Source organism: Balaenoptera acutorostrata, chromosome 9 (genome assembly GCF_949987535.1).
Source record: "Balaenoptera acutorostrata chromosome 9, mBalAcu1.1, whole genome shotgun sequence".
In the NCBI taxonomy this organism is placed as follows: Eukaryota; Metazoa; Chordata; class Mammalia; order Artiodactyla; family Balaenopteridae; genus Balaenoptera; species Balaenoptera acutorostrata.
In genome coordinates, this window is record NC_080072.1 from 68,423,497 (window position 1) to 68,440,850 (window position 17,354).

General features: G+C 35.4%; 1 protein-coding gene across 1 annotated transcript in view; it reads left to right on the plus strand.

The window, feature by feature from the left end:
* Window positions 1–311: 311 nt before the first annotated feature.
* Window positions 312–17,354, plus strand: part of FOLH1 (folate hydrolase 1) — a 58,706-nt gene continuing 41,663 nt past the window's right edge. The window contains exons 1-4 of the mRNA XM_057553873.1: window positions 312–581; window positions 2,865–2,970; window positions 8,255–8,441; window positions 12,970–13,071. Coding sequence (XP_057409856.1) covers window positions 464–581; window positions 2,865–2,970; window positions 8,255–8,441; window positions 12,970–13,071 — 513 coding nt within the window. The 5' untranslated portion in view covers window positions 312–463. The remainder of the gene's footprint in view (window positions 582–2,864; window positions 2,971–8,254; window positions 8,442–12,969; window positions 13,072–17,354) is intronic.

A 17,354-nucleotide genomic window follows, 5' to 3' on the forward strand; every position in this document is an offset into this window, starting at 1 on the left:
GAGGATCGTTCATCAAGAACTTAGTGTTCTTTTTGTGAATCGGATTGTGGTCTAGAAGTGGAGAAAGGAGAAGAGTTTGTTCCCTGCTTCCTCCTTCCCTTTCGTCCTTCTTTTCCTTTCATTTTAAAGTAAGGGCTAGAAACTTTCAAGCTAAACTTTTTTTTTTTTTTTTTTTTTTTTTTTTTTTTTTTTTTAAGCACCTCTCCGAAGGGAGCGGGTTTTCTTCTTCTGGGGACTGATGCTGCCTCTTGCTCTCCGGGATTGGTTGAGAGTAAAGTAGAAATACTTTCAGGGGCGGAGAAACTGGGAGTGCGAGTGGACTGCGCTGGGAGTGAACTCTAGGCTGCAGAGCTGGTAAGCGCGGCCCTCGAAGGAGGAAGCCTTTGCCCCGGCGCCCGCGAGGCAGCAGGGGGGCCACCGCAGAGGCGCCGGTCCCCGGAGGCCCCGCCGGCCACACGCTGAGATGTGGAACCCCCTGCACGAAACCGACTCGACCTTTGTCGCCTGGCGCCGCCCGCGCTGGCTGTGCGCTGGGGCCCTGGTGCTGGCCGCCTGCCTCTTCGTCCTCGGCTTCCTCTTCGGTACGGGGGCCCTCGCCACGCACAGCCCCGAGCCTACCCGGCTGTTCGCCGGTTCGCGGGGCTCCCGGGCCAGCTGCCGCGTGGGTCCAGCTGCTGGTCTCCGGGTCTCCCGGGGGGTGGGGGGCGGTGATCGGGTTGGGGGAACGTGGGGACGAGCTCCCGCGCGTTAGGTGGGAGTTGCTGGGGGCGGTGCACAGTTGGGTTCTGGACGGGCTACTGTAGGACAGTCACCCAGGCTAAGGAGTACAACGGAGAGACTCAAACTGAACTTGAGAAAGTTCCAACTGCTGAGGCCCTGCGAGCAATCGGTACGTTTTAGCAAGAGCGCCGGATCTCTGGGGGCATTTGCTAGGTCGTCCAAGGAGCTTTGCAAGAAACGACTCTTACCTGTTTGGGGTCTTTATCTAGTGCCTGTGCCTGGAACTGCTTCGTGTATACAGTAGGTAGAACTCAGGGCACTGCTGCGTGGGAGCCCTATTCTCTCATTCTTTCGTCCTTGCGAGTAAATAAAGAGGAACATTTAGGAGCTAACTGGCTGACGTTGTCAGTGCTCTGAACAGATCCTTAATAGCAGTTCTTTAGCGTTTTCCCCTGTGTACTGCTTTGCAGACTTAACCCAACTCTCCATGATAACCAGGGGGCAGCACAGATTCGCTGAGACTCTTTTAAATTCTAATTTTAACTCTGCAACTTCTCTGTGGCCTTGAGCGAGTTACCGAGTCTCTCTGAGCCACAGTCTGTCAACCTTTATAAGAATACTATCTGTAACTTAGTGGGAATCGTAAACGAAATAGCATCTAAAGCTCCTGGCACAGTATTGGGGTATTGACACTTTTTAAAAATTCTTTCCTGGTGAGGAGATACTTCTAATTGGGCATTAATGCACAGGACTAGCGTTAAGGTATAGCCTGGGAGTTCGGCCCTACTGTGAATTCTGGGTCCCCTTTCTGGGATTTAGAACACCAGGGCATAGACCAACTAAGCTGGCTCAAATTCAGCCTCTTCTTGTTTGTTGTGTTACCTTTGAGCCCACACTCTGCTCATAACTAGCATGTGGATATTAGGGTTATTGTGGGGCTTTGATAAGTGTGCTCGTTAAGGGCACACTTCAACTCGAGTTTCAATTTTCTCAGCTGTAAACATGGGAAATACACTTGGCAAGGATAGCATGAGGATTAAGACCTTCTGCATCTTTTAAAAGCATTTTATTCGTCCCAGTATTGCCCTCAGCCCCATCCTTAAATTCACTGCTCAATGGCTGTGGGTTCTTTATTAATGTTTGTTAATTTTTTCCTAGGATTCTCTGCTCCCTCCCTCCCACAGGCCTCCGTCCTCTTTATCCAGCTCATTTTTTAGATCTCGATTCAAGCATTTCATCCTCCGAGTGCCCTGATCCTACAGTCTAATCCAAGTCCCTTTATTTTACATACTGGTGGAACTGTATTTCCATTTGCTGCCAACCGTTTATTTCAATATGCGTGTATATATGCATGTGTGTAACGTGTATGTGATTAATAACTGGAAAGCTCCATGAAAGCTAGCTGGGTGATTTTGGTAACTGTTTTATGCACAAATCATATCATTTATCTAAATAAACTATGTCACGAAGCCAACTACCAGGGCTAATGGCTCTACGCGATCTGGCTACCCATTGCCTCTAGCCCCTGTGTTCACTGTGTGTCTTGCAGAGATGTTGGGTGAATTGGAGTTTCACTGTAGCTCTCTGAAGTTGAACTTCTGAAGCCTGCTTCAACTGCAAGCACAAAATATTTAAGCATATTTTGCTTTAGTTTCAGAACCAGAACAACTTACAAGTCTGAATTGCCTTCAACTCTTTGAAATAATTTATGTACTTGAAATATACTCATAATTAATTCATTACAAACGTTTACTAAATGCTTATTCTGGGTCAGCAGAGGAGTCGTCACTGGGGATAGAAGCTTTAAGGAGAAAGAAGGTGGATCTCCTTTTTGCCTTCATTTTCCCCATCAGTTGAGCCATCTTCAATTTTAGTGCTAATTTCATAAAACATTTCTTAGAATATCAGCAATACTTATTGAAATTGGATTAAAAAATATGTTGCAGCTGATTTGTAATTAAGTCTGTCTGCATGATTTTTTTTCCAATGGAAGTAGGCAAGAGCAATGAAACTTCAGAAAATCTCAGTTAATGCCAGAGGTCATTGATAACTTATGTTTTATATATGATAAATACAATAATAAGGAAAAATAGGCCCTGTCTATAAGCTCATATCTCATTCCTATATTTGTTTGTATTTTACAGGATGGTTTATAAAATCCTCCAGTGGAGCTACTAACATTCCACAGCATAGTGTGAAGAAAGCATTTTTGGATGAGTTGAAAGCAGAGAACATCAAGACGTTCTTGTAGTAAGCATATACTTAAAAGTTTATTATTCTGTTTAGAAGTTTTGATCCAATATTTCATAAACAGAAACTGACTTTTTAAAAAGGTTTTATTACTGAAGATCTTGTATCATGTTTCATCTGGAGAGGATTGTACCTTCAACTGAACTTTATCATGATAGATGTTTTAAAGCAGGTGTCAGCAAACTTTTTCTGTAAAGGTCCAGGTTTTGTAGGCCAGCTGATCTCTGTCCCAACTACTCAGCTCTGCTATTGTAGCACCAAAGAAGTGATAGTAAATACGTAATTGAATAAGTGTGACGGTTTCGATAAAACTTTATTTGTAGGCACTCAAATTTAAATTTCATATAAATATGTCACAAAATATTATTCCTCTTGATTTTTTTCACCTATTCAAAATGTGATAACCATTTTTAGCTTGTGGGCTGTACAAAGAAAGGAAGTGAGCTGGATTTGGTCAGTGAAACATAGTTTGCTGACTCCTGTTTCAGAGGAAGATAGTATATTTTAGTCAAAAGAATAAATTTTGGACTTCGAAGTCAGACATACACGAGTTTAAATTCCATCTTTGCCCACTGATATTAAAGTAACTTTGAGTGAATACTTAACCTTCCTCAGCCATCATTTTCACCTCTATACAGTGGGGATAGTGATATTGTTCTGATGAGCATGAAATTAGAGAGCATATATGCGACCTAGTGTAAAAACCAGCTCCCTATTTCCTGAAATAGCTATCCTGCTGTAGGGAAAAAGAGGTAAATGAGTAAATTTAAAAAGTATTTGTGGCCTTCCCTGGTGGCACAGTGGTTGAGAATCTGCCTGCCAATGCAGGGGACACGGGTTCGAGCCCTGGTCTGGGAAGATCCCACATACCGCGGAGCAACTAGGCCCGTGAGCCACAACTACTGAGCCTGCGCGTCTGGAGCCTGTGCTCCGCAACAAGAGAGCCCGAGATAGTGAGAGGCCCGCGCACCGCGATGAAGAGTGGCCCCCGCTTGTTGCAACTAGAGAAAGCCCTCGCACAGAAATGAAGACCCAACACAGCCAAAAATAAATAAATTAATTAATTAACAAAAAAGTATTTGCAAGGCAACTAAAAATAAAACACTTTTATTGAATAATTGATTGGAATACTTAGCTTTTTCAAAGTGACATACTTGAAGTCCTGATAACGATTAAAGGACTCCTTAGTGAATACAAGTTATAATTTTATGTAAAAACAGTCAAGTAAATATATATATGTATAGATGTACATACACATAGTCATACAAACACATATGTCTATTTAATTACGATAGAATTAAAACTATGAATAACATTTGCTAGGGCACCTATCAAGTCTTTGGAAGGGCCATTTCAAGTGAGATATCCAGAAGCTTAAATTTTGTGGAACTCCTTCTGCCTCTTGCACTTCTTTTACTATAATTATGTATAATAGGTATAATAAAAGTGGAAGTCTGGAGAGATATAATCTTCACTCCTAGACAGGGGTGCTGCCTCTGCTTCATTTTTCCATTTCTAACCTGTGAGATGGAGTGACCAGCAAAGAAATAAAATGAATGCCTTCCTCTAGCTCACCTTCTGGGCCGTCAGCTTCTTGCTTATTCTCTGTGGCCTTGACCAAGCTCCTCTAACTGTTTAGAACTCAAGGATTTTCATCATTAACAAACAAAAGAAAGAGATTTACAGAACCCCCACTCACCCCTCTAAGGACCACAGAACCTCCAGAAGCCTCCTGGACTCTCCAGAATTCCAATTTGCCATTTGTCCATCAGAGTGCTTTCAGTCTATTTAGACCCTTAGGTTAGGGGTCATTAAAGCCTCAGATCCTCTGTCTTGTTCCCCTTTCTCATCCTTTGCTTTACTACTAAAAATTCTCTACTACTTCTAAGTCACCTGACTCTCAATAGTGGCTGGGGGGGTTAAGTAGGGGCTGCCTTTTCAGTCTCCCTTGGGGTGCAAGGTTGTCCTATGTTCTATGTTTTCCCTTTTGTTTTGTAACATCTGGTTAAATTCTCAGATCTGTTCACTATTTTGCATGTCTTTAGAGGGAATTTCCTTCTCCACCCTGTTCTGAAAGACAAGATTATTTCAGAAGGGTGTCTTAGACTTTCACTGATCTACATTTGAATACCAGTTCCATCTTTCACTGGCTGTCTTTAAGTCATCTAACTTCTGTAAGCACTGTGCATTTGTAAACCAGATGCAATGTATGAAAACAGGAATACCAATAGCTCCCTTTATTAATTGAGATAACATAATGATACTTGGAACATATATAATCTTTTCTAGCCAGACAGAGATGTATGAGCCTATTTTTTTTGTTAATACATGTTGTTGGCTATTTTGGATAATTTGTAAATTATTCTTCTTATTAGAAAATAACTGGATATTCTAATAGAATCAAGACACTGTGACACACTTCTCAATTGATTAAAACAAAAAAAAAAAGAATTTCTGTTTATTATCAGTTGTCTAATTGAGCCTCAAATCTTTGTGAATTAGTGAGGTAGCAATATTCTCCCCACATATGGATGAGAAATTTAAGACATGGCCAGGATTATACAACAAGTTAGTGGCAAAACCTGTAATACACTGATTTTGTGGCCAATTGATTTATTTATCCTTGGAAACAAATCTTTTTTCCTACTCATCATTTTCAGGATTAACTTTGCTCCAAATGAGTGGGTTCTAAACCTGATCATAGAACACCATTGCATCTTGGTGGGTAATGACAAAACTTTTACCAGGAATTTCACTCATAATGTTACCTAACCAAATTTGGGTCTGCTAGCCTGCTGTGCAGCAAAGCCAGTCTACTGACACCAGGTTGAGGTGAAGGAGTCCAGCATTTACTGTAGGGCACCAAATAGGGAGAACAGACAGCTTATGCTCAAAAGACCAGAAATTCCAGGTGGCTTTCAGGGAAGGGTTTTTTTTTTTTTTTTTAAGCATTATATATAACTCCTTCTCTCCTTTATTTTTATAGGCAAAATACTTTAGATGATCCGAAAATATTTTTCCCATTTGATTTTTTTTTAACGTTTTTATTGGAGTATAATTGTTTTACAATGGTGTGTTAATATCTGCTTTATAACGAAGTGAATCAGTTATACATATACATGTATCCCCATATCTCTTCCCTCTTGCATCTCCCTCCCTCCCACCCTCCCTATCCCACCCCTCTAGCTGGTCACAAAGCACCGAGCTGATCTCCCTGTGCTATGCGACTCCTTCCCACTAGCTATCTAAAGGGGAGGGTTTTTAAAGGCAACATGTGGGGTGAGGGTTGCAGCTCATGGACTTTCTTCTGATTGGTTGGTGGTGAAGTAACAGGGTGATGTTTTGGAAATCTGAATCATCAACCTTCTGGTTCCAACTAGTCTAGGGTCTGTGTGCTTGTGGTCAGCATGTAGTCACCATCCTCCACCTGGGTGGGGTTCTTAGTTTCTGCAGAACAGCTCAAAGATAGCGCATCACGTTTTTATACTGTTTAAGCTATCATCACTTTCTTGCTTGACCGCTTTTCCTTTGTTTCTCTATTCCCTCACTTCCCTAATTAGTAACTGCTTGAGTCTGCTCTTTGGAACCCATGGAAGGCCTAGGAGACTAAAGCCTTTTACTACAAAAAAGAAACAGGGGACACTGAGGGGCTCTTGTACCTGGGAGGGGCCTGCAAGGTACTGCTTGGTTTCAGTCCCCCCTTTTCTCTGATACTTCTTAATCCTGAGAGGAACAGGGGCAGAATGAGAAAGAGAATAAAGCTTTGGTTAGAGAGGTTAATCATAAACTTGGCAGGGGAGCTCGGTTTTAGGGGGACTCAGTTTCAGTAATAACAAAGTCTAATAATGATCTCCTCTGTGTGTGAGCAGGTTCAAGACTCCCATAACAATTCTTCTCTCATGTAGGAATAGAGTTATAGCTGTGACTTCAGGAAATATGCATAATCTGCATCTAGTTATGTTATAGTTTGGATTTGTGTAATATGGAAGAAAATAGCAACTTGTTGGCCATTTTCTGTTTTCTTTGCAGGTATCCATTGATGAAGTGATATACAGACTCCTCAGCTGGCTCTTAAAATTGTGTTCTTTTCATTACTTTATTTTGTAAATACGCATTAGAAATCCCATGTTAGGTTTTAAGCCCCTAAAAATTTATTGAATGAGAATTTTAATACTATTTTTGTAAATACAATTTAAACGATTTTAATATAATTATAAAATTAATCACCAGAATCCCCCTCCTCCTTTTTTTTTAAAGATACACAATAGAATCAAACATTTGAAATTGGGATCATCATAGCAATGTTGGCTATTAGTTTTTTTTTAAATCACCATCAGGATGGAAGTGTGTTGAGTTTAGAAAAATCTACATATTTAGAACCAGAAATTCATGAAGTTCAAGAAGTTCATGAGCTAGAAATAAATCAGTGTCTTATCATGATACATGATGCTTTGTCGTATGGGATTTTTTGTTTTTTCTTGAAGGGGTTTGAAAATACCAATGAACTGAATCTTCAGGGAAACAACAAATTTCCAAGAGAGAGAAATTTAAAACAAACAAAAGCACCAGTATCTGGACATATTAAATGGGAAATTAATCTATTCATGAAAGTATTTGTGGTAGCTAAAATTTAGCCACATAGTTTATTTGTTAAAGAAATTTGTGGTCAGACTAATTCTCATCATTGATTTTAAGTATTATACTTACTTAATAAGTATATATGGTGAATGGAGTACAAAAGATTCAGTTTGAGCTTGTGTAAATATGTTCAGATTACTCCTTAAGGAAGGCACTTTAAAATGGTTGCTAATCAAAGGGTTTCTCACTTGGCTATAACTTTCAGTATTTAAAAATAAATGTAATTATCAGTAGTTCTTGGCATGTCACAGCTTGATCTTTGTATGAAAATATTTTTTATTTTCCAATTATATTTTACAAGGTGAAGTAAACAGATAATTCCATGAAAGTTCAAAGATGCATGGGTCTTAAGAAAGAATATAACACTTTCCTCATCTAATATATAGAGATACATCTACAGGATTGCGTGTAACAATTCTCTACAAAGATCAGTTTTTCTAATTTTTCTCTTGAATGAGTACAAATTAGAGCATGAAAATTTCAAAACACACTTGAAAATCTATTTGATGCAATAATAGTGCCACTTTGCTTTTTTAATGTATAACACTTCAAAGTATTTTTTAATGTAAATCTGCCTTATTTGGTTGTTGATTTAAGATAAAGGCTGACTAAAAATTTCTAACCGCTTTCAATTTTTGTTCAACAGTAATTTTACACGGATACCACATTTAGCTGGAACAGAACAAAACTTTCAGCTTGCAAAGCAAATTCAGTCTCAGTGGAAAGAATTTGGCCTGGATTCTGTTGAGTTAGCCCATTATGATGTCCTGTTGTCCTATCCAAATAAGACTTATCCCAACTACATCTCAATAATTGATGAAGATGGAAATGAGGTAAAAAGAAAGAAAGAAAAAATAAGCCCCCCTGGTCTACTCTTTTGAAATACCTTCTGTGAAAGAATGCCCTATACCATCTCCAAGTACTGATAGAAATCAATATTGACACTTGTGAATGATGCCTTTAATAATCTTATTTCTGGTGCCAACTCTTTCTTATGATGTTTGAATTTATGTGATGTTTGAACAATTCTGAGAAATTGATGTTTGATGACATTTGCTATTTTCTATTTTTTAGTATTGTACACTAATATAAAATATGAGATATTAGTAAACTTCTAAGCAACTAAATTGATACCTTTTTGATAGGTTCGGACTATAAAAGATCATGCATAGATTTGAAGTTGCTAGAAAATTCAGAGAAGTGCTGTTTGAGCTAGCAGGTTTTTATTGGTACTTAATGATTATATCTCATATGATCATGTGTTCAGCTCTGTGCCCAGAACTTGGGTGTGGGCATTTGGAAGGAGAATTTGGAGAGAAATACTATAGAATTATATCTTCACTAAAGAATTTACAATCTTCCTTGCTAGTTAGGGCACTTGGGAAAGAAGATAATACAAGTTATTGAGATATTTCTTATCACGATATATATTCAATATGAAAGCTCATAAAATATAACTCAATATTCATCCCTATTTGCCTTACAACTACTATATTTAAAGTAGCCCCTTTTACTCTGGATAGCTTCTTTCAGTCTTTTTGTTAGCTGGGCCTTCTAAATTGCATATAGCTTCAAATATGTCTAGTTTGATCAGTCAACTAAAAATGTCATGTGATTTAAGTATATATAAATTTTTAATCACCTCCTCTTATTGACTAATGAATCAGCCTCTTCTTAATGATTAATATGTTGTTTTACAGTCAGCGATGTAATCCCATGCTAAATTTCCTAATATGAGTTGAAAGTTTCCAATTCACTATTTTAAATTATAGTAGTTAATACAGTTTAACTTTTAAAAATATTATCAAACTATTTCAAAATTTTAAAAATATTTTTAAGGTAGGTATGGGGAATACTGATATACTTCCTATGGTCCCATAACCTTTATTAAATGAGCAGGGGCATATCTATATAATTAAGTATTAAGGGGTCTTTAAATGTATATTTAGGAAGATTATTTAATGATGTAATAAAATATTGGTAATGTTAAAAAAATACGCATACTTAAACCAAATTTGATCTATCAAATTTGGCAATTGTGTGCAATGAGGAAAATAGCAAACTTTCATTTCTCTTCTTTTTTCCTTCCTCTTCACTTCCAATTTTGACTGTACCTTTGCTTTTATTTCATTTCATTATTTGTTTTTGCTATTATAAGCACTTATGAAATTTCTAAAGCCTGTCACTTAATATAAACCTGTCTTGTAGAAGTTTCATTTTGGAGATTTTCCTGAAAAGTGTTAGCTGCCAAAAGCTTATTAACTTTTTTGAAAGTTATATCATTAAATCATTTTTATTTTTACCCAAGTTTTACCTGCACATAAAGAATCACACAGTTCTCCGAAGGACCCCTCTATATCCCCCTTCCCTGAGGCAATCACTGTTCAACACTGAGTTGATTCTTTTGGTATTTACTTCTGTTTCTTTAAATGACATGCTTGTATTACTTGTGTTTCAGATTCAGGCATTATCTTTTGACCTTGTGACAGTTAAGCTCTATTCTCACCCCAACTACAAATGCTCTTTTACTGTGTCCCCATCTCCTAGTTTAATTATTGTGGCTATTCATAACCAAGCTATGTGGTAAACTGCAAACTTTTACTTTCCTGCACGACACAGACAGGGGAACAGAAGAGTTCCCCTTCCCACAGGCAACAAATATGATTAGCATTTTATAGATTCTGCGAGAAATATTTTTAATACTATATGCATTATTTTATCTTTGTTTACATAAGGATAACGTACCATATGGATTGAACTATATATATATTGCCTTTTTTATGTCACAAAAAGTAAATAGAAATTTGTAAACCAAAATTATTTTAATTATACTCAGAATACATAATTTGAGGCTATATTAGTGAATTTTGGATAGTGAGCAGTGCTCACTGGTGTATTGTCTACCTTTGATAAAGTCACCCAAAAGACTCTTTTCCATCACCTTAAGAAACTTTTCCTAGTTGTTAGAATAACTCATAAACTTGATGTAAAATCCACCTGCTCAGTGGTGTTGTAAAATTGAAGATTACCATAAAGGCAAATCAAGTGAGACGAGCTTGAGTACTTCCTTGGCTGAAAGACTTGCTGATGGGATGACTTTGTCTCTAGATGGATTTTTATTGCACTTTAGTATAGTTTTTCTTATAATCTTTCCCAGTGATTCAGCTGCATTTGTACCCTATGTGGACCACAGAAAAATTATGGGAAAGATGGAAGATATGGGAATTTTTGAAGAGTAGTAGTTGATTTGGTTTCATTTTAAGTTCTATCAGCATCAGAAGTAGGTAACTGGTGCTCTAGTCAGTACAATATAATGTCAGCTCAGAGTCACTCCCCATCTCCCACCCACCACCCTTTGCATTACTGCATGGACCAGGACTTACAGTTTAACATTAAAAATGAGTGGTGATAGCAGGTGTCCTTGACTTGAATGTTTTTAATGTTTCACCTTAATTTTGATATTTGTATCAGGTTACGTTAATTCACTTCCTTTCCAAGTTTACTAAGACTTTTTGTCATGGATTTATGTTGAATTTTATCAACACTATTTTTCTTTTTTTTGGATATTTTTTGAGATGAGAGTATAATTTTTCTTTTTCATAATGATAATTATATTAAATGATATTCTAATATTACACTAATCTTACATTTTTGAAATTTGTAATATTATTCAGTAGTAGAGTTTTCAACTCATATATCTATATACATTCAGTTTATATTCATAGCATGTTTGGCCTGTATTTCTGCAATTTGCTTATTGGGGTATAATTTCTAGATTAGACTTGCCTTATAAAATGAGCTGAGTTTTTAATCTCTGAAATAGCTTGTGTTATACTTAAACAATCTTTTACTTTCATCTTTCAAACTCAAAGGAAAACCAGTTGGTTTGATACTTTGTTTTGTGGGAGATTTTAAACTACTGATTCAATTTTTTTTATTGTTATAGGACTATTTAGATTTAAAAAAATGCATCCTTATGTCAGTTTTAATAAATTTTTTAAAATGCATTTTTCCATTTCATCTAAGTTTTCAATTATTGGCATAGTTCTTCCTAGTATTTTCTTATTACCTTTTTGAATCTGTACGACATCTATAGATATGACTTTTTTTCAACTCTTAATATTATTTATTTGTGCTTACCTTATATTTTTTTCTTATTGACATTGACAGAGATATGTCAATTTTACCTGTATTTTCAAAGAATAAACCTTCAGCTTTGGCAATCATTTCTTGTATATCTGTTTTTTGTTTCATTAATTCTGTTCTTACTTTATATAATTTCCTCTTTTACCTTCCCGGTGTCTATTTTGCTGTTCTTTGTAACATTTTCAGTTGAATACTTAATTTATTGATGTTCAACCTTTCTTCTTTTCTAATATGAGTATTTAAAACCATAAATTTCCTTCTAAGAGCCACTTCAACTAGATCTCACAAGTTTGGAGAAGTGTTTTAGTTATCATTAGTATCTTAATATTTTCTAATTTCTATGTTTTCATCTTTGAGCCTTGGAGCTATTTAGGGGTATTTTTAAAATTCCAAATTTAAAAGTTATTCCACTATCGGTTTGATCTGATTTTCTAAATTAACTACATTGTGATCAGATAATGTGGTTTGTATGACACTAATCGTTTGGCAATTGTTGAGGTTTCCTTTATAGCCTATTGTGTGGTCAGTTTTTATAAATGTTCTGTGTTTATTTGAAAAAAATGTATTCAGTTGTTGAGTTTAATGATCTTATATTTGTTCACTAGTTCAAATTTCTTAATTGTTTGGCTAAAATCGCCTTTATCCTTGATGTATTCTTATTTTGTCTGCAATCTTTATTAACTGCTGGGAAAGGAATGTTAGATTATCTCACTATATTGGTGGATTATTTTTATTTCCCTTTGGAATTCTGTCAGTTTCTTTTTCCTGTAGCTTGGAGCTCTCTTTTAGAGGTAGTGGTTTGGAACCTAAAAAAAAATTGATTCCTACTTAACAATGTCAGTGATACACTTAAAAGATTATATTATATTTGGTTCAAAGTGAATTTAACATTTAATTTGCTCCCAAGTAATTATCTTAGCATTTTTATAAGTGACTAAGAATACTGTATGCTGTTATTTTTATTTGGGAATTAAAGTTTTCCTTCTAAATCAAAAGCTAGTGCTTATACATCCTCTAAGGGTCTCTAAGTTTATTCATCTCATGAAATCCTCATAGTCTCTAGCACAGTGCTGGCTCTTTGATCTGTATCTTTAAAATACCAAAGGCTTCATTAACCATCTACTGACAGAAAGAGATACTACACATTTCCTTGTTTGGTTGTAGTAATCAAACTTTGCCTGATTTGCTTCTGATTATTATATTTTGTTTCTCTAGATTTTCAACACATCATTATTTGAACCACCTCCTCCAGGATATGAAAATGTTTCAGATGTTGTTCCACCTTTTAGTGCCTTTTCTCCACAAGGAATGCCAGAGGTAAAAATGCTTGCAATAAAATAAAAATAACAAAGAGAACTTCCTTATACATACAGGCAATAATTAAAGGGGTATTAAGGAGGTTTTTGATGTAATCCAAATTCATCTTTTTTTTACATTTAAGAAATAGAATTTCTTAGTAATAAAAAGGAATACATATTATTTTGTGTTCATAGTGTTTTTTAAGATAAAATTTACTACACTGAGATGGAGAAATCCAAAATGTACATTTATTGACTTTTGACAAATGCATACACCTGTGTAATTAAAACCCCATCAACATATAGACTATTACTGTCACTTCAGAAAGTACTTTTAAGCCCCTTCTCAATCAACTCCACACACTCTCAAGGCAATCATTATTCTGATTTTTTTTTTGCCACCTTTGATTAGTTTTGCCTATACTAGAAATTCACATAGATAGAATTGATAGCATGTAATCATTTGTGTCTACTTTCTTTCACTAAGCATAGGGTCTGTGAAATTCACATGTTTTGCATTTATCAGTAGATTGTTCCTTTTTATTGCCAAATAATTTCCATTGTATGAAAATACTACATATCTTACTACCACTGTATAACTTGGATTAATTTTCAGAGAACTTGAATGAGAATTTGAAATTGTTGCCATTTTCAAGTGAAGAGTATGAATGTCTGAATGTCCGTTTTAGAAAATGTTACGTGGTTTACTCAATAAAGCAGTGTGTATAACTATCATCTGAGATTTTACAGTAAATCCCCAGATTCTTGCATAGTACTTTGTTTTTTTATAAGAAAGTTAAATTTGAAAGAGTTGAATATAATTTATTAATGTCTTTTAAAATGGTATGTCTCATACCATAATATTTAACATTAAGTAGATTCAGTTTTGGACATATTGAGTTTGAGGTGCCTAGGATATATTCCAAGAAGTTGCTAATAGACAGTTGGGCATATTAAAGTATCACTCAATAGGGAGATAAGGGCTTGACTATCATCAGAAACATCCTAAGTAAAAAATTTACATTTAGAATTGAATTGACATTTAAAGCTCTATCTTCACCAGTTAGTTAAGATTTATTGCAAGAACATAAGGATGATTTAATATTAGGCAATGCCATGTTTTTTAATAATTAAAGTTAAAAAACACACTATTTTTATTATTTTCTAATGTTTTGAATATTTGATTAACTTATAATTTAAAAACTCTCACAAACTTAGAATAGAATATTTTCTATTGGTTGTATGAAATTTACTTCAAATGAGTAGTTAACATCATAGTTAAGGGAACAGTATTAGAAAAATTCTCCCTAAATATTTGCACATAAATAGAATGCTTATAATCACTATAATTATTTCATTATTGACATGACATAGAAATAAGGTATATAAAAATTGGGAATGAAGAGATAGTATATTTTAGAACTCAGGTGTCCTGAGGTGACCTAGACTTATTCCTCAAGGTAAGGCACATTACCATCATGGGTCCATGTAAGGTCCCTAATTTAATTTCTTTCCTTTCATCTCTCATCCCTATTTTCAATCTCATTCCTCTTCTCCACCCCACTACACCCTGCCACCCACTGTAATGTATTTATACTTTTAGCAATGTATGTATTCTTACAAAAACATGGCTTTAATTTTGTGATTGGTGTATTTTAAATGTATGCAAATAATATTATACCTTAGGTCTTACTTGGTCTCTTACTGTTTTTCAGTCAACTTTTGTTTTAATCTATTGCTTTATGTCAGAGTAGTTTGTTACTTTTCACTGTTGCATGTTATCCCATGTTATCATGCACACCACATGTAACTTATCCATTCTCTTAGTGGCAAACACGTGGTTTGCCTCTAAATTTAAATTACCACAAACAGTGTTGGAGTGAATATGCTCATACATGGGCTCTCTGTGTAAACTAAACCAGGTATGGGATTGCTGGTTTTCAGGGAATACTTCATTTCACACTGTCCAGACTGTAGCAGTTTACTGCTCCCTCCAATACTGTATGAGTGTTCCTTTTTCCTCACATTTTCATCAACGGCTGAAGTTATGTAACTTTCTAAATTTTGCTCATCTAATTGTTTTGTTGTTGTTTTAATTTATTTTGATTCACATTTTTTTATTACAAATAAGATTGTACATCTCTAAATATATTTATTAGCTATGTTGTGTTTTTGCTCTGTGAAATGATTAATTATAGCCTTCTTTTCCTGTTGAGTTTCTGGCCTTTTTCTTATTAACTTCAGGGGTTTCTTAAATATTTTAGTTATTCATCTCATATTGGTTTAGATATTGCAAACAGCTTCTCCTAATTTTTCACCCATATTTGTTCATGTTATTTATGTTGCTTTTTACTGAAAAGGATTCTTTAATTGTGATATTGTCCAGTGTTCTCTTTATGTTTTCACACTTTGGGTCTTTATTAATTTCCTCATTTATTATTTTTTTTAACATCTTTATTGAAGTATGATTGCTTTACAAGGTTGTGTTAGTTTCTCCTGTATAATAAAGTGAATCAGCTATATGTATACATATATCCCCATATCCCCTCCCTCTTGCACCTTACATAGGCAGAACACTCTATGACATAAATCACAGCAAGATCCTTTTTCACCCACATCCTAGAGAAATGGATATAAAGACAAAAATAAACAAATGGGACCTAATGAAACTTAAAAGCTTTTGCACAGCAAAGGAAATCATAAACAATCATATAAAACACAGATTCTGATTCTCATCGCCTGAGTTTCAGTAGGCCTTGGGTGAAGCCTGAGAGTTTGTTTCCAGCAAGTTCCTAGATATTGTTGATTCTGTTGGTTCAAGAACCATGCTTTGAGAATCACTGGTCTCACGTCCCAATTCTGTCTCTTTTAACAAGCGCAGGAAGATGGAAGCTTAAAAGAAATGGAAAATTGTAGGCTAACAGTGCAAGATAGTATTTATTCCCAGTTATAGAACAATGGTACAGTGTAAATTTTACAAGAAGGTCATTGTCTGAAAACAAAGATTTTTTTCTAACTAGCAGTGACAACTTGCATTTGTGAAGTGCCGAGAGGGCCTCTCTGTCCACACGTGTTTTCATTTTCAAAGTTTACTGTCATTTTCAAACTAATATCTTCTCCAATCCCTTCTCCATCATAATTTGCTTTGTGAGGAGTGCAGATTTATTAAAAGATAGCCACAATTTACAGACATTTAAAGAAGTAGTTAGTCTTCTCAAAGTTGGTGATATTAAATATGAATAAATTTCAAGTAGAACATTTACACTAAAACAAATTTCACTGAAACCACATTGGTTAATGGCTTTGTATTCACAGTAGGATAAGAGTGAGCTCCAGAGAAGACTAACAGTTATAAATCAGACATACAGTGCTATCATCAATAGTGCATTAATACTGCATTGGTCTTAGGAGGAAAAGTAATAGCTAAAACTAATCCTTTTACTGAAGCAAAGATTCAGATGTCACCTTCTCAATAGACTTTCTCCCTTTTTTGAAAATTGCACCCAACTGAGTACAGTACAAGTTCCCTGTTTGCCTACTGTATTTAAACTTTTTTTCTGAATTTTTCTACAGAACTCATCACCTTTTAATATAATATACAATTTACTTAGTTATTTTATTTTTTATTATCTTATCTCTCTGCTTTCCACATGAATGTAAGTTTCTTCAAGGACAGGGATTTGCTGTATCTCTAATTCCTAGAATGATATGCCCTCAACAAGTTTGTGGAATGAATCCTACAATCAGCTTGGAAACAACCTTATGTCAATATGTTATAAATTTGTTGTGCACATGTTATGAGATGTAGTTAAAGAGGAAAACAATAACCAAAATAAAATGATGGGATATTAGAAATCGTGTAGGACAGGGACTTCAAACTCTAGGGTATGTGAAGACTTTCCAAAGGCAGACATAGGATCGTTTTAAATAAATCAGTTGCATCATCAATTTCTCAGTGGACTCTTTCATGGAATTGAGAACTAGCCCGTGGTGAGGTCCCACTGGTACTCTGTCTCCACCTCCCTATTTACAGTTATTTTTCTCTTATTTTATGAATGAGAGACATCACTCATTCATCACAAAACGATGAAGAATATCTCTGAGTAGTAAAAAAAAATCTCTGGGGCTCCAAACAAAGAGACAATAGTGAAAGATTCTAAGAGCTGGGTAACAAAGATTTGGCAAGTCAAATGGTTTATAGTTGAACAAAATTAAAGATGAGCCTAATTGAGTTTCCAGCTGGTATCATTAGAATTAACTTGGATAATAGATCAGTGTGAGATTTAGGAGTTGTAACTTGGA